Below are 20,432 nucleotides of genomic sequence, written 5' to 3'. Positions count from 1 at the left end.
CTAGTTTATATTAACAATACCTTTCATAAAAAATAATAATAATCTTTTTTGAACCTTCATTCTTATAGTCATATTTTATCCTTCATTGTATCTAAGTTTATTTTTTGTTTACACATAGGGTTTTTTCTTCTAAAAAATTTGGGGTACAACTTCTTCTAATAGATCAAAATATACCCTAAATCTAAATCTTGTTCTATTCTCCAGCCCGAGGAAATTCTCTCCACTTTCTTTTTCTTTACTCTCCCGACCAACTTACTTTATCAACTCCATTTTTAAAAATTAAAAAAAAATTTTTTCACCATTTTAGGCATATTCCATCCCTTCGTTGTGTTTACCCTTATATAAGTTTTTCATTCTTTAAAATTTTGGGAGGTAGTTTCTTCTAAGAGACCAAAATACTCCCCGAATTAAGTGGGTGACCATGTTCTAGTCACCAGTCCAATATAAATATATTTTTTCTTTTTTTATATTTTTTTCTTTATTTGTTTACTTTAAAAAAATTTTTTTTCTCTGAACTTCTTTATATCCCCTTTTTCCCCACAATGATTTGGGATGTCTTCTGATTTGGTTAAAGCACATTTTCCTGCGGTCTTTACCCCCCTTTCAGTATTTTATTTGCTCCTTCATATATTTTTATCTGGACAAAATGACAAGGCGGAAAAACTCACCACAAAAAAAAAGAACAAGAGGCGGTACCGAAGGCTAGGGACCCAATCAATACAGACATTGGTAATATGTCAGATCTAGAGTTCAGAATGACGATTCTCAAGGTTCTAGCCAGGCTCAAAAAAGGCATGGAAGATGTTAGAGAAACCATCTCCAGAGAGATGAAAAACCCTTTATGGAGAAATAAAAGAAATAAAACCTAACCAAGTTGAAATTTAAAAAAGCTATTAATGAGGTGCAATTAAAAATGGAGGCTCTTATTGCTAGGATAAATGAGGCAGAAGAAAGAATTAGTGACATAGAAGACCAAATGACAGAGAATAAAGAAGCTGAGCAAAAGAGCGACAAACAAATATTGGACCACAAGGGGAGAATTCAAGAGATAAGTGACACCATAAGACGAAACATTAAAATAACTGGGATTCCAGAGAGGGGAGCAGAAGGTATGTTGGAGAGAATTATTGTAGAGAATTTCTATAATATGGCAAAGTGAATAAGCATCAAAATCCAGGAGGTGCAGAGAATCTCCCTAAAATCAATAAAAATAGGTCCACACCCCATCATCGAATAGAAAAATTTACAAGTCTTAGTGACAAAGAGAAAATCCTGAGACAGCCTGAGGAAAGAAGTCTGTAAATTACAATGGTAAAAATATTAGATTGGAAGAAAACTTATCCACAGAGACCTGGCAGGCCAGAAAGAACTGCCATGATATATTCAGAGCACTAAATGAGAAAAACATGCAGCCAAGAATACTATATCCAGTGAGGCTATCATTGAAAATAGAAAGAGAGATAAAAAGCTTCCAGGACAACAAAAACTGAAAGAATCTGCAAACACTAAACCAGCTCTACAGGAAATATTGAAAGGGATCCTCTAAGCAAAAAGAGACCCTAAAAGTAGTAGATTGTAAAGGCACAGAGACAATATACAGTAACAACCACCTTACAGACAATACCATGGCACTAAATTCATATCTCTCAATAGTTACCATGAATGTTAATGGGCTAAATGTCCCAATAAAAAGACACAGGGTATCAGAATGGATAAAAAAACAAAATCCATCAATATGCTGCCTACAAGAAACTCATTTTAGACCCAAAGACACCTCCATATTTAAAATGAGGGTGTGGAAAACAATTTACCACGCTAATGGACATCAAAAGAAAGCTGGGGTGGCAATACTTCTATCAGATAAATTAGATTTTAAGCCAAAGACAGTAATAAGATATGAGGAAGGACATTATATCATACTCAAAGGGTCTGTCCAACAAAAAGATCTAGCAATTTTAAATATCTATGCCCCTAATATGGGAGCAGCCAAATTTATAAACCAATTAATAACAAAATCAAAGGAAGACATTGACAATAATACAATAATAATAGGGGACATTAACACTCCCCTCACTGAAATAGACAGATCATCCAAAGAAAAGGTCAACAAGGAAATAAAGGCCTTAAATGACACACTGGATTAGATGGAAATCACAGATATATTCAGAACATTTCATCCCAAAACAACAGAATACACATTCATCTCTAGTGCACATGGAACATTCTCCAGAATAGATCACATCCTGGGTCATAAATCAGGTCCCAACTGGTATTAAAAGATGAGGATTATCCCCTGCATATTTTCAGACCACAATGCTCTGAAGCTAGAACTCAACCACAAGAGGAAATATGGAATGAACCCAAATACATGGAGACTAAACAGCATCCTTCTAAGGAATGAATGGGTCAACCAGAAAATTAAGGAAGAATTAAAAAAATTCGTGGAAACAAATGATAATGAAAACACAATGGCTCAAAATCTGTGGGACACAGCAAAGGCAGTCCTGAGAGGAAAATATATAGTGATACAAGCCTTTTTCAAGAAACAAGAAAGGTCTAAAATACACAACCTAACCCTACACCTAATGGAGCTGGAGAAAGAACAGCAAAGAAAGCCTTAACCCAGCAGGAGAAGAGAAATAATAAAGATCAGTGCAGAAATCAATGAAATAGAAACCAAAACAACAATAGAACAAATCAACGAAACTAGGAGCTGGTTCTTTGAAAGAATTAATAAGATTGATAAACCCCTGGTCAGACTTATCAAAAAGAAAAGAGATAGAAACCAAATAAATAAAATCATGAATGAAAGAGGAGAGATCAGAACCAACACCAAAGAAATACAAACAATTATAAGAACATTCCAGGAGCAACTCTATGCCAACAAATTTGACAATCTGGAAGAAAAGGATGAATTCCTAGAGACATATAAATACCACAACTGAACCAGATACCTTAACAGACCCATAACCAGAAAGGAGATTGACACGGTCATCAAAAATCTCCAAACAAAGAAAAGCCCAGGGCCAGATGGCTTCCCAGGGGAATTCTGCCGAACATTCAAAGAATCAATACCTCTTCTCCTGAAACTGTTCCAAAATATAGAAGTGGAAGGGAAATAGCCAAACTCATTTTATGAGGCCAGCATCACCTTGATCCCAAAACCAGACAAGGATCCCATCAAAATAGAGAATTACAGACTAACATCCATGATGAACACAGATGCAAAAATTCTCACCAAAATATTAGCCAATAGGATTCAACTGTACATTAAAAGGATTATTCACCATGACCAAGTGGGATTTATTCCAGGACTGCAAGGTTGGTTCAACATCTGCAAATCAAATGTGATACAATACATTAATAAAAGAAAGAACAAAACCATATGAAACTCTCAATAGATGCTGAAAGAGCATTTGACAAAGTACAGCACCCATTCCTGATCAAAAATCTTGAAAGTGTAGGGATAGAGGGCTTATACCTCAATATCCTCAAAGCCATCTATGAAAAAACCCATCGCAAATATCATTCTCGATGGAGAAAAACTGAAAGCTTTTCCATTAAGGTCAGGAACACAGCAAGGGCGTCCATTATCACCACTGCTACTCAACATAGTACTAGAAGTCCTAGCCTCAACAATCAGACAACAAAAAGAAACTAAAGGCATCCAAATCAGCAAAGAAGAAGTCAAACTGTCACTCTTTGCAGATGATATGATACTATATGTGAGAAACCCAAAAGATTCCACTCCAAAACTGCTAGAACTTGTACAGGAATTCAGTAAAGTGTCAGGATATAAAATCAATGCACAGAAATCAGTTGCACTTTTTTACAACAACAACAAGACAGAAGAAAGAGAAATTAAGGAGTCAATCCCATTTATAATTGCACCCCAAACCATAAGATACCTAGGAGTAAAACTAAGCAAAGACCAAAGAATCTGTACTCAGGAAAGTATAAAGTACTCATGAAAGAAATTGAGGAAGACATAAAGATATGGAAAAATGTTCCATGCTCATGGATTGGAAGAACATATACTGTGAAAATGTCTATGATACCTAAAGCAATCTACACATTTAATGAAATCCCTATCAAAATCCCACCCATTTTTTTCAAAGAAATGGATCAAAGAATCCTAAAATTTATATGGAAACAGAAAAGACCTTGAATAGCCAAAGGAATATTGAAAAAGAAAGCCAAAGTTGGTGGCATCACAATTCCAGACTTCAAGCTCTATTACAAAGCTTTCATCATCAAGGCAGTATGATACTGGCACAAAAACAGACATATAGATCAATGGAAAAGTATAGAGAGCTCAGAAATATACCCTCAATTCTATGGTCAACTAATCTTTGACAAAGCAGGAAAGACTGTCCAATGGAAAAAAGACAGCCTCTTCAACAAATGGTATTGGGAATATTGCACAACCACATGGAGAAAAATGAAACTGGACCATTTCCTTACACCACACATGAAAATAGATTCAAAATGGATGAAGGAACTCAATGTGAGACAGGAATCCATCAGAATCCTTGAGGAGAACACAGGCAGCAACTTCTCCCATCTCAGGAGTGCAACTTCTTCCTAGGAACATCACCAAAGGCAAGGAAAGCAAGGGCAAAAATGAACTATTGGGATTTCATCAAGATCAAAAGCTTCTGCACAGCAATGAAACAGTTAACAAGACCAAAAGACAACTGACAGAATGGGAGAAGATATTTGCAAACGACATATCAGATAAAGGACTAGTGTCCAAAATCTATAAAGAATTTAGCAAACTCAACACCCAAAGAACAAATAATCCAATCAAGAAATGGGCAGAGGACATGAACAGACATTTCTGCAAAGAAGACATCCAGATGGCCAACAGACACATGAAAAAGTGCTCCATATCACTCGGCATCAGGGAAATACAAATCAAAACCACAATGAGATATCACCTCACACCAGTCAGAATGGCTAAAATCAACAAGTCAGGAAATGACAGATGCTGGTGAGGATGCGGAGAAAGGAGAACCCTCCTACACTGTTGGTGGGAATGCAAGCTGGTGCAACCACTCTGGAAAACAGCATGAAGGTTCCTCAAAAAGTTGAAAATAGAGCTACCCTATGACCCAGCAATCACACTACTGGGTATTTACCCTAAAGAAACAAACGTAGTGATCCGAAGGGGCACGTGCACCCGAATGTTTATAGCAGCAATGTCCACAATAGCCAAACTATGGAAAGAACCTAGATGTCCATCAACAGATGAATGGATCAAGAAGATGTGGTATATATACACAATGGAATACTATGCCGCCATCAAAAGAAATGAAATCTTGCCATTTGCAATGACCTGGATGGAATTAGAGGGTATCATGCTTAGTGAAATAAGTCAATCGAAGAAAGAGAACTATCATCTGATCTCCCTGATATGAGGAACTGGAGATGCAATGTGGGGGGCTTGGGGATAGGAAAAGAATAAATGAAACAAGATGGGATCAGGAGGGAGACAAACCATAAGAGACTCTTAATCTCACAAAACAAACTGAGGGTTGCTGGGGGGAGGGGGGTTGGGAGAAGGGGGGTGGGGTTATGGACATTGTGGAGGGTATGTACAATGGTGAGTGCTGTGCAGTGTGTAAACCTTGCGATTCATAGACCTCTACCCCTGGGGCTAATAATACATTATATGTTTATGAAAAATTTTTAAAAAATTAAAAAAAAATTTCATCAGAAAAAAAAAATGCCTGATCTAGCCACTCTAGCTTTTGCCCTTTAAAAAAGATAAAAAATTAGAAAAAAAATGCACAATTGAAACCACAAATGAAAGAAAATCTTGAAAGAAAGAAAAAAGAAAACACAGAAAAAGGGTATCAAAAAAAGATATGTGAATATTAATTCAACTACATCAATAATCACTTTGAATGTCAATGGTCTAAATATACCAATTAGTAGACAGAAATTGTCAGAGTAAGTAAAAAAACAGAACCCACTTTTATGTTGTCTACAAGAAATTCACTTTAAATACAAAGACAGATTCAGAGTAAAATAAATGGAGAACGATATACCATGCTAACACTAATTTTTTTTTAAAAAAGGAAGTAGTTATATTAATTTCAGAAAGACAGACATGGAAGCATAGAAAGTTGTTAGGAATAAGGAAAGACATTACATGATAAAGGAGTCAGTTCTCCAAGAATACATAACAATTCTTAACATATATGCACCTAACAGAACAAAAACTGGTAGAACAGTAAGGAAAAATAGATGAAGCCACTATGATATTTGGACACCTCATCACTGTTCTATCAGAAATGGACATATCCAGCAGGCAAAATATTAGTAAAGAGATAGTTGAAGTCAACAGCCCCATCAAGCAACTGATACAATTGGTAAGTCTACTTTACCCACAAACTGCAGAAAACACATTCTTCTCAAGCTCACATGGAGTACTTACTCAGACAGATCACACTGTTGACTGTAAAAGACACCTTAATAAATTTGAAAGAATATATATCATATCAAGTCTGTATCCAGACTGTAATAGAATTAAACTAGAAATCAATGACAGAAAGATGGCTAGAAAATACTTGGAGATTAATCAACACTCTTTTCATTAACACATGAATCAAAGAAGAAATCTCAAGAAAATTTTTGAAACATTTTTTAACTAAATGAAGTTGAAAATACAACTTATCAAAATTGGTGGGATGCAGCAAAAGCCATGGTTAGAGGGGAATTTATAACATAAAATGCATATATTTTAAAAAATAAGAAAGCTCTAATCTAACCTTCACCTTAGGTAACTAGGAAAAAAAAAGAGCAAATTCAGAGTAAACAAAAATCAGAGAAGAAACAAATGATATCGGGGCACCTGTATAGCTCAGTTGGTTAAGCGTCCAACTCTTGATTTCTGCTCAGGTCATGATCTCGGGGTCTTGAGATTCAGCCCTGAGTTGGGCTCTGGGCTCAGGGAGTCTGCTTGAGATTCTCTTCCTCTGCCCCTCCTCCACTCATGCATGTGCATGCCCTCTCTCTCTCTCAAAAAAATAAATCTTTCTTAAAAAGGAACCCAATGAGATTGAAAAATGGAAGTCAATAAAGAATATCAACAAAATTAAAAACATTACTTGAAAATGCTAATAAAATGTATAAGCCTCTAGTCAAGCTTATGAAGAAAACAGAGAGGGCACAAACTACTCACATTAGAAATGAAAGTAGGAACATAATTACTAATTCCACGGATATTAAAAGGATAATAAAATAATATTATGAACAACTCTATGCCCATAAACTTGATAACCTAGATGAAATGGGCCAATTCTTAAAAGACAATCTGCCAAAACTCATACAAGGAGAAAAAGACAATCTGAATAGGCTTATCTGTATTATGTAAATTGAATCAATAATTAATAACCTTCTAAAATAGAAAGCACCAGCGCCCACCAGATGGGTTCACTGGTGAATTCTACTAAACATTTAAGGAAGAGATTATACCAATTCTCTGCAATCTTCTTTAAAAGATAGAGGAACTCAATCTACAAGGCCAGCACTACTCTAACACCACTGGTAAGGGAAATCTCTGTTTTAAGGTGGCTGAACAGTCCAGCAGGGGAATCCCAGTTCTGGCCCCAAGGCTACTCTTGGTTTTCCCTCCTGCCCTGCCCACAGCAGGAGTAAAACTGCCCTATGTATGGAAGTAAAAGTGTATAAACCACCACCTTTGTTTGTGATTCTGGCTCAGCCCTTTGAGGAAAACTTTCCTCTGAGCACCACCCCCCCCCCACACCCTGTGTTAAATCAACCTCCCATCCTCCAAGATCTCCGAATGCTGCTTGGTTCTTTCATTGGGCCATCTAGTCCAGATTCTGTAACACCATAACCAGACAGTGATATTACAATAAAGCTATAAACCAATATTTATCAGAAACATAGGTGCAAAATCCTTAATAATAGCAAGTAACCCTAATAACGTGCAAAAATAATTATTCAAAGCTTTTGCAGTATTCAAAAATCAATTAATGCAATATATCACATCAATAGGTTAAGAAGAAAAATAAGATCAAAGTAATAGATGCAGAAAAAGCATATGATGAAATCCAACAGCCATTCTTGATAAAAACTCAGCACTAGGAAGACAGGGGAACCTTCCTCAACTTCATAAAGAATAACTATTAAAAAAAAAAAACCCTACCACTAACATCATATTTAGTGGTGAAAACCTGTAAGATTTCCCACCAAGATCAGGAACAAAGCAAAGTCTTGTCTCACCACTCCTTCTCAACATCAGACTAGAAGTCCTAACTAATACAGTAAGAAAAGAAAAAAAAAGAAGAAACACTGTTGTGGAAGGAAGAAACAAACTGTTTTTGCAGAGGACATGATTGTAGAAAATCTGAAAGGACCGAAAAAAAAAAAAAAAAAAGTTCTGGAAGTGGTAACAAAGCAAGGTCACGAGATACCAAGACTCGACAGCTTTCCTACATACCAGCAATGAACAAGTGGAATTCGAAATTAAAAGCAATACTGTTTATATCAGCACTCCCCAAAATGAAATATTTAGGTATAAATCTAATAGAATATGTACAAATCTGTATAAAAAATGGAAAATTCTGATACATAAATCAAAGATCTAAGTAAATGGAAAGACATTTCATGTTCATAGATAAGGAAACTCAAAATTATCAAGATATCAATTCTCATTTTGACCTTAATCAAAATGCCAGCAAGTCATCTTGTGACTGTCAATACAATATTGAAGGGATGGCACCGTGCATCAAGATTTGCTACAAAGCCACAGAAATGAAGAAAGTGTGTTACTATTGAAAGCCTAGAAAAACAGAACAATGGAAGAAAGCCCAAAACAGACCTACATAAATGCAGCCAACTTATCTTTGACAAAGGAGTACAGGAAATACAGTGAAGAAAAGATGGTCTATTCAACAAATGGTGCTGGAACAAGTGGCTGTCCATTCACACAAAAAAACTAGACACAGAATTTACCCCCTTCACAAACTAAAATGGGGCACAGACCAAACTGCAAAATGCAAAACTAAAAAATTCTTAGAAGATAACATAGGAAAAGTGTAAATAATCCTTGGGTTTGGCAGGGAATTATTAAGTTAATTTTTAGATACAACACCAATGCTATAATCCATGAACAAACTGTTAAGTGGACCTCATTAAAATTAAGTCACTGGTGTTGAAGGCACTGTCCAAAGAAGTTGAGACACAGACTAGGAGAAAATATTTGCAAAAGATACATCTCATGAAGGACTGTTATCTGAAGTATACAAAGAACACTTATAATTTGATAATAAGTAAATAACCAACATGATTAAAAACTAGTCCAAAGACTGTAACAGATGACTTACCAAAAAAGACATACTGATGGTAAATAGACGTATGAAAAGATGTTCCGCATCATCTGTCATTAGGGAATTGCAAATGAAAATGCTAAAATACTGCTGCACACCTAATAAAATAGTCAAAATCCAGCACACTGGCAACACGAAATACTGGAAAGGATATGGAACAAGAGGAAATCTCATTCATTGCTGTTGGAAGTGCAAAATTTAGAGCCACATAGGAAGGCATTTTGTGACTTTCCTATAAAGTTAAACATACTCCAACTATGCAAACATTCTCCTGAGTATTTTCCAAAGGAGTCGAAAATACATGCCCACGCAAAAATCTGCACACATATGTTTATAGCAGCTTTATTCATAATTGCCAAACATGAAAGCAACCAAGACGTCCTTCAGTAGGTGAATGGGTTAATGAACTGAGAGAGCCAGCAGTGGGGTATCATTCAGCACTAAAAGAGATGCATGTCCAGCCATGAAAAGACAGAGGAAATCTAAGTATGCATTACTAAGTGAAAGCAGCCGATCTCAAAGGGCTACATCCCACAGGATTCCCACTATGCGGCACGGTGGAAAAACCAAAAGTGGAGACAGTGAAAGGATCAGAGGTTCCAGGGGTTTAAGAGGAAGAATTACATGGGTGAAGCAGTGAGGGTTTGCAGGGCAATGGAACTCTCCTACGTGACGCGGTAATAGCAGATCGAGGCCGTTATAAATTTGTCCAAAGACATGGAATGTGTAACAGAGAGTGACCCCTAATGTAGACTACGGACTCTGCAGAGTAAAGTTAGTAAAGATGTGTAGGTTCATCAGTCATAACAAATGTACCCTGTGGGGGGGGGGGTGTTGCTGGAGGAGGCTACACATGAATAGGGGCAAGAAGTATAAGGCAAATATTACACCTTCCACTCAATTTTGCTATGAACCCAGAACTACTCTAAAAACATGAAGTCTATTTTTAAGAAAGAAAAGGGAAAAACCACCAGCATCTTCCATGGAGAAACCGAGCTTCACACACTTGCAAATACAGAATGAACAAAAGCTAGCATATTCCAAGTCAGATGACTTGGAAACATCCAAATGTTTTCTTGGAGAATATATTAATGAAACACTTGTTAATATGGTGTTTATATGTCCAGGAATGTGTGGTCTCAGTAGTATTATAAAAGATTTTCTGAAGGTAAACAGAAGGATGAGGGCAAGACGCAGAGAGTAAGGCACAGGAGAGGAGCAGCGTTGGAAAACTCTGTCTCACTCCGCGCTCCACTACTACCCTCCTCATGTCCCTTTTTGTCTCATCAACATTTATTCCTGTATTGGGAAAACCAAAGTAGCAAATACTTACTGAATGCTTGTGTTTAGTAAATAACTAAGGATTGTTGAAGCCAGGAAGGAGAGCACGTAGCATAAATGGGACCAAGGTAAGAAGCAAGATTGATCACTATTGTTGCTCTGTGTGGTATCAGATTAGGTCCTGACACTGCATATCCAAGTCAAAATTCCCATCATAATTTAGGGCATTTTCCACTTAGAAACATGAATTGTACTGAGGCTTAAAAGGAAACAACTTAGAATCCTATGGTCTGGAACTGGTGATTTTGATGTTGTGATCCTCTTGAATAAGACAGTCTGTGAATTCCTAAGATATTCAGGCCATTAAAAATCTAAATTAAGCTTTCAAATCTACAAAGTCAGGTCAGGGTAAAATCTTTCACATTAAAAAGGAAAATTCTATCTCATAAAAGTGATATTTAACCTAGATATACCAATATAAGGCTCTTTAATGTGGATAAGAATTTCTAGAACTCTAGATACATAAATATGGAAAGAAACTAAGAAGTGGAGCATATCCAACATTACTCCCAATGCAGGAATTCTTTCTACAGCATTTCAAACAAAGTTTACACAGCCTCTGCTTAATACATGCAGTGACAATGAGCTCACTCCTTTTATAGAAAGTTTAATATATTCATCTTTGGTCACCTCTGACAACAAACATTTTCTTGAATTCAGTATCTGCCAGACATAACTCTAGGCACCCAGGCTACAGGCATGTGTAATAAATGTGTTCCTTCAGGTAAACTTAATTCCATCTCCTTTTAAATTCCATCTACTGCTCTTTACTCCTGTACTACTGCACAGAAGTCCCAAGCATTCCCTTTATCCAGGTAACCATTCCTGGACTTGAGCTGTTGTTCATACGACTGCTTTGCAGAATGTACTTATTCTGGATGGCTTCCACCTGTTGCTCTTACCAAGTAATATCCTGAACTAACAACAGTATTTCAGACATAGCACAAGCATTTAAACACAAGGTAGAATTGATATTTTCTTCATGTGGAATATGGTGAAATCAACATAGTTACAGTTTTTAAAATAAATAGTTAAAGAATTTGGTTAGTAATCAATTTGATTCATTATAGTGATAGCTAATTAACATGTTTAAATATCACAAGGCATTATCCTAATAGTAAAGTAAATTGAATGTTAAAAAGGTTAAAAAAGTGTTTTAAAGGTCAAAAGCACTGTGTAACTATAAGGCACTGGTTACTATGAGATCCCACTGTATGGCTTTGTAATATAAGGACTGGACTAGAACATGCCAACATACAAGGACTACAGATGTCCATGTAGGGACATTTTCCACGCAGGTGGCGTCTGGGCCCATTCGAGTACTAACCGTCTCACAGGAGCGGATGCTCAGAGAGAAGAGTGAAGGTGAATTACATTTTGAAGATGAGTTTGCCTACTCTGCTGAGGTAGGTAAATCACTGCATTCTAGAAGTTGAACTGGTGTATAAACAAAGCTTTGGCTACAGTTTCTTTCAGTTTTTGTGGATTTGTTGTTCTGAATAATAAAAATATGTACTTTGGCATGTTATTCTTTACCCAAACACTCTGCGAGATCCTGGACGTCAGGAAGACTGTAAAGAGTTCTCAGTTTTAATTGAACAGGAATTCTCTTGAGGCCCTTGAAAAATTACTGGATGGGGAACATTTTTCTAAGTGAGAATTCTACTCCACAAGAGACAAGAAACATAATATTCTAATCAGAGAGTAGAGAATCTCAACAAATGCTCATATTTCTCCCACTTGCAATTTTCCCCCAAAGTATCTTGGAACTTGTTAAAAGTTGGAGTTCAGAGGCAGCAAGAGAGCCAGTTGGCTGATCACATAAGAGCAGACTTTGTTAACTGCTAAGAAAGAGGCTGGTTTACCCACGAGAGTCCAAAATGATATATGTTAAGAATTTGTCAATATTTTCAAACGCCAAGGAGAAAACATGTGTCAAACAGAATTTCAAGCATAAGCAAGTGGGAATTAATATTCAAACCTATGAGAAATAGTTCTTAAGCATAAGGATGCTATATTAAACAAATATTTATCCTAAGTATTGATCATCATAGATCACATTTATCAAGATTCTTTATTTTTATTTCAGACATAGAAAATAAAATAAGAGAACAGCTTGGTTAGTGAGCAGATAGTTTGTGATGATCTGGAGAGCAGCAGTGCTAAATAATACCAAAAAAATAACCAATTAATTATGCTTTGCCTTAGAAAAGGAAGAACAGCATGTCTGGAGTTCTAGATAGCCTCAGTACTTCAAATTACATAATGCAGACACACTCTGAAGCTCTCTGCATAACCAGACAACATTCTCTGCTCATCACTTGCCGGACATTGCTGATCTTCCTAACCTCCTATACTCTTTCCAGGGTCAGCTTTCACAAAGCATGAACTTTCTGGCATTCTTTAATATTATTGTAGTATTATTCATTTCCAGTAAGAATTTATGGTATTTTAACTTTATAAAGATAACAAGGATTTAAGAAAGGTTTCTTTTGCTGACTTCCCATCCCACTTATTAAATTCTTGCTCTACCAGAGAAGGCTCCCTGCTCAGAGGATGCTGTACCTACTCCCAAGCAACAGCAAAGCAACAACCTATCTGCGCTGGGCTGATCTCCTATAACTTGTTAATGCACTTTTATCTTTTATCAAGAATGGTAAATAATTACACCCAGAATTGTCTGAAATGGGTTTGAGTCTATTAAAATATATATTTTTTTAATTTGTTAAGTAACTTTGTTAAACAATTAGCATATATTCACTGACAGGTACATTTGTTTGCCTTTATGTTCTCATATTTTCTGGACTAATTCTTTCACATGCAAATCTAAAAATAATATTTAGATTCCACTCTTTCAAATGCTGATAATGTCTTACTAAATCTAACCCACGTCTCTTAAGGGATTTGAAGATTTTTATCAAGTGACAATATAGCTTTTCATCAGACATTCTGTTAAAACTCTAGTACATGCTCTGCCCCCAATAAACCAGATTTGGGTAATTTAAGATCCATAATTGGGTTCTGCCATGGAAAAGGAAAAAAAGCTTAAACCATCCAAAAGAGGCAAATCACATTGTTTAGTTCATTCAGTCTACAGATGTGCATCAAGAGCTGCTCTCTGCCAGGTATTGGTCTAGATGCTGCATATACGAAAAGAACGAGAGGCACTCTATATTTGAAAAAGAATTATTGTTCTTAATAAAGTGTTACAATTATGTTTACATATTCCTGTTGAAGCCAGAGCTTCTGAAGTATCTCAGAAAAGACAAAGGAGCCTCAAAGAAAATAATGACTTCCATTTGAGGTGCACAAAATTCAACAAGTTGCCAGCTTGAAGGTTTTAACCTAGGGTTTAATCTTCATTTGATAATTTGCTTAAATAAATAAGAATTAAACAAACATTTCCCTCATTTTTTTATGTCTTTCTATATTGAATATATTTGCTTCACAAGTTGAATTCATGTATATTAAAACTATTTTATTAGTATGTATATTAAAACAATATTAAAAACTATATGAAAAATATATAATCTCATATGTAGAATCTAAAAATACTGAACTCCTAGAACCAGAGAAAATGATGGTTTCCAGAGGCATGGGGGTGGGAGGGAGAAAATGGGGAGATGTTAATCAAAGTGTGAAAAGTTTCTGTTATAAGAGGAACAGGATCTGAGGAGCTAATGTACAGGATGGTAAATCCAATGAATATTGTACTACATACTTGAAATATGCTAACAGAGAACTTAAATGTTACTACACACACAGAGTGACCATGTGAGGGGACGGATGTGTTTGACTGTAGTCATCATTTTGCAATGTGTATCAAATCATCACATTTCACACTTCAAATATACACAGGTGTTTTCTTCTTATCATCAGTCATACCTCAGTAAAGCTGGGTGGGGAGGAATCTACATGCATCCCAAACAAAGGAATCAGTAAGACAGAACATATTCTTTTTCTTTTCTTAAAATGTCCACTTATATTTTGTATCTTATATAGATTTCAGGCTTTTTTGGTATGTAATTTTGGTCCATTGATCTGCCATTTTGGTGACACATTATTCTAAGAATGAGGACTTCATAAAGCATTTTAATTTATGGTTGCATTTGTTATCTATTGCTACATTAACCAACAACCATCCACAACGCAATGGCTTGAAACACCCCTCCTAAGTAGGATTCCAGAATACAGTTAAGCCTTAATGCCCTAAGACATTTATTAACAAATTAACTATGTGCCATTTGGGAGAACAGAGAAAACAATCACTCAAATATTTTTTCTATACGGCTTAATTTTCGTATGCAGACCCCACTGAGCAAATACAGCTTCAAAACAATAAACATTTATTCAGCTCATACTGCAGCTTGTAATCTAGACTGGGCGAAACTGGGCAGTTTTTCTAGCTTTATTCTGATTCCATCTTGTTTTCTCTGGGGCAGTGAACTAGCTATGCCACAATTCCCTTTGACAGAGATTGTTCCAAAATTTTCTGAAAAATTGGCTTTCAATATTACAAATCAGTAAAGTCTATTCAACAGTGAAAACAATCACCGAAATTCTATCAGCCATCTGGATTTTCTCCACTTTACTCTCCAAGTGACGCGCTGTGAAACACAACAAAGGCCTGAGGCCGTCCGTCCCTGCACTGCACACCCGGTGCTGCTTGGTCACACGCTACAGAAGGACGACCTCGAGAAACGCTCGCAAGAAAGTGGTGCGCGACACAACGGAGGACAGGAATGCTAGGGTCTGCGATCAAAGGAGCGAGACTGATACAAAGCGAAGGTCAAGCAAAACTTGATTTCGCGCCAAGCATCAAGAATCAAACGGACCGGTCAGGGCTGTCTCTTACGAAAAGGCGATGACGATCCGGACAAGGTCACTCCCAAGAAGGCCGCTCCAGATGAAGCTGCTCTAGATGAGGCCGCTCCGCAGATGAAGCCGCTCCATGATCGGAGCCGCTCCCAAGAAGAGGCCATTCCCAAGACGAGGTTGCTCCCCGGACGAGGCCGCTCCCGACGACGAAGAGGCAATGATGACAGCGATGATGACAAGGAGGACAACCCGGATGACACAGACTCTGCTCCCCACGATGCCACTCTGACAAGGCTGCCACCGCTGCGGACAAGGCCGCTCGTGGCTCGGGGTGGCAAGGCATTTTGCAGCGAGGCTGCTGGCAGCTAGGGGCTGTTGGCATCTTGGGACCGCTGGCATCCAAGGGCTGCAGGCATCGGGAGGGACCACTGGCGTCTAGGGGCTGCAGGCGTGGGGACTGCTGACCGCTGGTCTGCTGGACCGCGGGTGTCTGGGCAGCTGGAAGCTGCAGGCGGCTGGTGGCTGCTGGAGGCGGGACCGCGAGGCTGGAGGCTGCCGGTGCGGGGACCTCGCGTGGCTGACCACTGGCGGCGGCTATAGCTCTTACAAGAGCCGTTACAGCTCCTCCGCTCCGCCGACTCTTCCCTCCGCTCCGCCACAGCTCTCCTCTCCTCCCCCTGCCAGCCTCGCGCAGCGACCTTCACGCGGTGGCTGAGCCCCGCCCTACACAGGTGGCCAATCGGATCTCAATTCACCCCAGTGGATACACACATGCCGCGCGGACTGGACGCTCCACCGGGCCCGCCCCGCCCCATCGGGGTCCACAAGATCCTGGGGCAGGGGCAGCCCTTACAAGGAGCCCCGCCTCCCGGCGCTACATTCCCCTGAGTAGGATCTCCGCGACGCTGACCGGGAGCCGACGGCGATCCTGGGCGGCACTCCTGGGCGGCAGTCCTGCTTCCTCGCGGTAAGCTCCCCAGGGTCTTGCCCCCGGGGAGCAGCGGCCAGTCTCCGCTCCTCCCGATAACGGAGACCACGTGCGTCTCCTCCGGCCCGACTTCCGCGGAGTCGAGCGAGCGGGGCCGAGCAACACGGGACGTCCGGGCGCGTGGGCGGCTGGTGCGGGCTCCAGGCCAAGCGCTTCGAATGGGCGCAAGCACGCGGAGGGGCGCGGCCGCCCCGTCAGGCGCAGCAACGACTCCCCGCACGGCTGATGGGACACTCCGAGCGCCGCGACGGCCTCCCGGCGGTCGATGCGGGGCTGAGACAGTCGCGGCGGCCACGTCACGGGCCGGGACAAGCTCCGAGGGTCGCGCGCGGAGCCCAGAACCCGCACGAGCCGTGGCTCCCGTGGAAGTCGGAAGGGCAAGGGCGTGACCGGCCGCGACAACCGCCGGGCACAGAGCAGCGAACGTTCCCCGCAGACTCCGAGGAAGCTGTGCGGGTGTCCGGAAACGTGTGCGGGATCCAGCCGGCGCGCCTGCTGTCCGAGGGGCTCTACCGCTTCCGGATGACGGTCTGCCCCGTCGAGGACCCGATCTCTTACTCTCGTTGCGACCGCACGACCGCAGAGGCCGCATCTTACCTTCGTGTCAGGAAACCGCACGTTGTCCGCAGGGGCCCGGTCAGCGCTTCCTCACGCACTGGGTCTGCGCGGCGGCGGCAGCGCACGGACCACCGCGTCCCGGTCCCCGCCCCGCACCAGGTTGGGACGCCGGACCCCGACGTCCGCGGCCGTGCGGGGGACCGGGCCTGGGGCCGTCGGCTGCGGACCAGGCTGCGGGGTGGCGTCCGCACGCAGGGCCGGGCCGCGTGAGACGCGCCGTCCGCGACCCGGAACGCGGCCCCCGGCGTCCGCGCGGGAGGCTGACCCGGCGTCGAACCTCAGGCCCCGCCGTCGCACGACTCACCGTCCTGCTCCTGCGACCGCTCGTCGCCCGCGCTCCGCGGCAGCGGCCGGGGCTCCGCGACGGCGGGAGGGACGCCCGGGGGCCGAGCGCCGCGACCGCGGGGCACCTCCGAGCCGGGCCCGTTCCGTCCGCGCGGCCCAGGGGCGGGTTCCGGCGGACGCGGCGGCGAGCGACCGCCCGGGACACACGGCAGCGGCCCCGCGCGTCGGAGCAGTCGCCGCCGGACCGCGGCTTCTCGCCCTCCCGGCCTCCCGCGCCGCACAGGGGCCTCGGCGTCCCCGCTGCTCCCGGCCGCGCCGGCGTCGGCTCAGGCTCCGTGTGGGCGACAGGCGGGGACGCCCGGAGGAGCGGGGGACGCCCGGAGGAGCGAGGTCCGCAGCCGCGCACGCCGCCCGCCCCGCCGACGCCTCCGATCCGCGGCCTCGGGGCCCCGCGGCGGAAGCAGCAGGAGCTCCCTCGGGACGCCCCGGCCCCGCCGTCGGACGAAGCCGGCCCGCGAGGGGAAAGCGGCGTCGCGGCCTCGTGCGCCCGGCGGGCCCGGGGGGCTGGTGCGGGCAGCTCCGGGCCTGTCGCCGCTGCGCAGCCGGGAACGCGGCCTCGAGTACCGCTGCTGCCGCGGACCCCACCCCGGCCGCGCGCCGCGTGGCCCCGGGGCCTTCTCCACGCGGCCGGGGCGGCCGGCAGGGAGCGCGGCTTCCCGCGGGGTCGGGCGCTGGGGCGCCGCCAGCCTCCCGCAGAGCGGTCTCCCTTCAGCCCGACCCTGGGGTGCCCCCGGGGCCCTGCCCCTCCGGCAACACGAGGGCTCGCTTGGTGGCTCCGGCGGGGCAGGGCGGCGGTCGGGGCACCGCGGACGGCAGCCCTCGACGCCCCGCGCGGGGCTCCTGAAGAGACTGGACGGGAACGGCGGGCCTCGGCCGAGGAGGCTGCGGGCAAGGAGCGGCTTCGGGGGCGCTGCGGCCCCACTTCCGCCTGGCGCGGGGCGGGCCGCCTCCGGGTGGGGCTACGGTGCGCTCCGCGCCTGCTCCGTCGTTCGACCGCAGCCCGCGGCCCGCGCCCCGGGCGGTCTGCGGCCCCCGCTGCTGCGGCCCCCGCGGGAGGAACCCCGCCAGGAGGGTGCGGGCGTCCGCACAGGAAATGGAAGTAAGAGAGGCAGAAAGTAAAGTTTAAGAAGGGGGTTTAGACATCTGTGCAAACACATTTGAAAACCTAATTACAAGTCTTATTTCCTAGATAAGTACAGAATTTGCGCAAGAAAGCTGAAATTGAATTAGGCACTCCTTTTAAGAAATTAGAGTTTTCTTAATGAAAATCTATGGAATTAAAAAAAATATGACTGAAAAATAGAGGAATAAAAAGATGACAAATTACATAGGATGAGCTTGTGATATGCTACTTCAGAATTTATTATTCCTTTACCTTGGAAATAAAAAATATATAAATAAAATATGTATAAATGAAAAAGCTCCTCCCCCAAAGTGACATATTTTTAATGTAACTTCTCTGCCTAATATAATCTTTCTTCTGGTATTAAGAAGGTTAATATAAAACATATTATTCATAATCTAATAGGGTCCTTTATGACAAATAAGCGATTTCTCCTATACATTTTTGCTTAAAATAATCTCCCTTGGAGTATATTCTCTCACTACCTAAATAAGCTTGCAGGTGTAATTTTTTTTTCAATTATTTTTATCCTTATATGCCAGAGTGATGTTTGAAGTATGTTTTTCAACTAGGAGCACCCCGGTGGCCTAGTCAGTTAAATGTCCCACTTTGGGGTCCCCACCTCAGGGTCCTGAGATCAAGCCCCACTGGCCAACTCCCTGCTCAGCAGGAAGTCTCCTGGTTTCTGTCTTCATCTGCCCCTCTTCCTGCTTGTGCACTCTTTCTCTCTCTCTCTGAAATAAATACATATTTTTTTTAAGTTTTTCAACTAGTATAGCTTGCGACATATCAAAATAAAGCCCTGACCAATCATAGCAGATAATGGCTATTTACAAAGAGTATGATTGCACTGGCCTATCCGACTGATGATCAATCCAGCCTCTATACAGGGTAACCACACCTCCCTGTTTACACAAAACAGTTTTAATTTATAACTGCTCTCCTGGTGTAATTTATAGTGTTTACCTTCATTCTCAGAAGTGTCCTAGCTTAAATGGTAAATTATATTGTCACCCTGACTTACATATACACAGACATAAATGATTCCTCGGAATATCAAACAGCAGTACTTTCATTGAGAACTAGATGACAAATATTTCGCTGAAGCCTCCTAGTACATGCCAGTGATCAAAATCTCTATTTTCATTAACACAAGTAGTCCTAATATGTATTCTTGCCCTTTCACAAATTACTCCATCTCTGCAATAGGAGAACTTGCATGCAGGGCCTGCAGAAATCTTGGAATACTGTATTTGAATAATGATGTAATTAAAGCCTTCTCTTCCAAACCAAAAATGTGAAGACATAACTTGCTTGGAGGATTCTAAGGACAGACATCAACCAGTCATATATCCTTCCTGTGAAAGGAACTTCTGCTTGTGAGTGGGCAAGCCTCTCCGTGAGCCCAGCAGATTGTGTGATCCATAAAACAGACTACTCCCAGATGGCTTAAAGTAGATGGAGAGCCCAGAGAAGGCATCCCTGAAGAGGCAAACTTTTAGCCAGGTTTCCAAGTGTAGAGGATGTATACAGTGATTGCAGGGGAGTTGGCCAGGAGCAATGCTGGCTTCCTCCCAAGAGGCCTCAGAGGGTAATAATATTCATTACCTGGGTGGGTTCACTGTGGCCCGTGAATTGGCCTGTAGCTTTACATGTCTAGTAACTTGATTTTGTCAGCATTCCCAAAGTAAATCTTCTTCACAAGAATAAGATCACATTACCCAAGCTCCTGGGGTACATAGATGAAACCAGAATGTGACTTAATTTACATTGTGAAATAATTGTTATAGGGAATAAAATTTTTGAAACTCATATGAGCAACACATTTTGTCCTTGT

At 42.1% G+C, this 20,432-nt stretch overlaps 1 protein-coding gene across 1 annotated transcript; it reads left to right on the top strand.

The window, feature by feature from the left end:
- The first annotated feature begins 6,263 nt into the window (after positions 1 to 6,263).
- Positions 6,264 to 18,575, top strand: LOC116596865 (collagen alpha-1(I) chain-like). The gene is made up of 7 exons (XM_032354043.1): positions 6,264 to 6,377; positions 12,002 to 12,113; positions 15,304 to 15,420; positions 15,565 to 15,735; positions 16,206 to 16,488; positions 16,554 to 17,094; positions 17,139 to 18,575. The coding sequence occupies exons 1-7, from the start codon at positions 6,264 to 6,266 to the stop codon at positions 18,573 to 18,575; spliced, it is 2,775 nt and encodes a 924-aa protein (XP_032209934.1).
- The last annotated feature ends 1,857 nt before the right edge of the window (positions 18,576 to 20,432 follow it).

Source organism: Mustela erminea, chromosome 8 (assembly GCF_009829155.1).
Source record: "Mustela erminea isolate mMusErm1 chromosome 8, mMusErm1.Pri, whole genome shotgun sequence".
NCBI classification, from domain to species: Eukaryota; Metazoa; Chordata; class Mammalia; order Carnivora; family Mustelidae; genus Mustela; species Mustela erminea.
This window is presented reverse-complemented; position numbering and strand designations above follow the sequence as displayed.

Coding starts and splice junctions, on each gene's coding strand:
- LOC116596865 (XM_032354043.1), top strand. CDS start 6,264: ATGATATTTGGACACCTCATCACTGTTCTATCAGAAATGGACATATCC. Junction 15,421..15,564: donor GAAACGCTCGCAAGAAAGTG/GTGCGCGACACA, acceptor TCTTACGAAAAG/GCGATGACGATCCGGACAAG. Junction 17,095..17,138: donor GCGACCGCACGACCGCAGAG/GCCGCATCTTAC, acceptor CGTTGTCCGCAG/GGGCCCGGTCAGCGCTTCCT.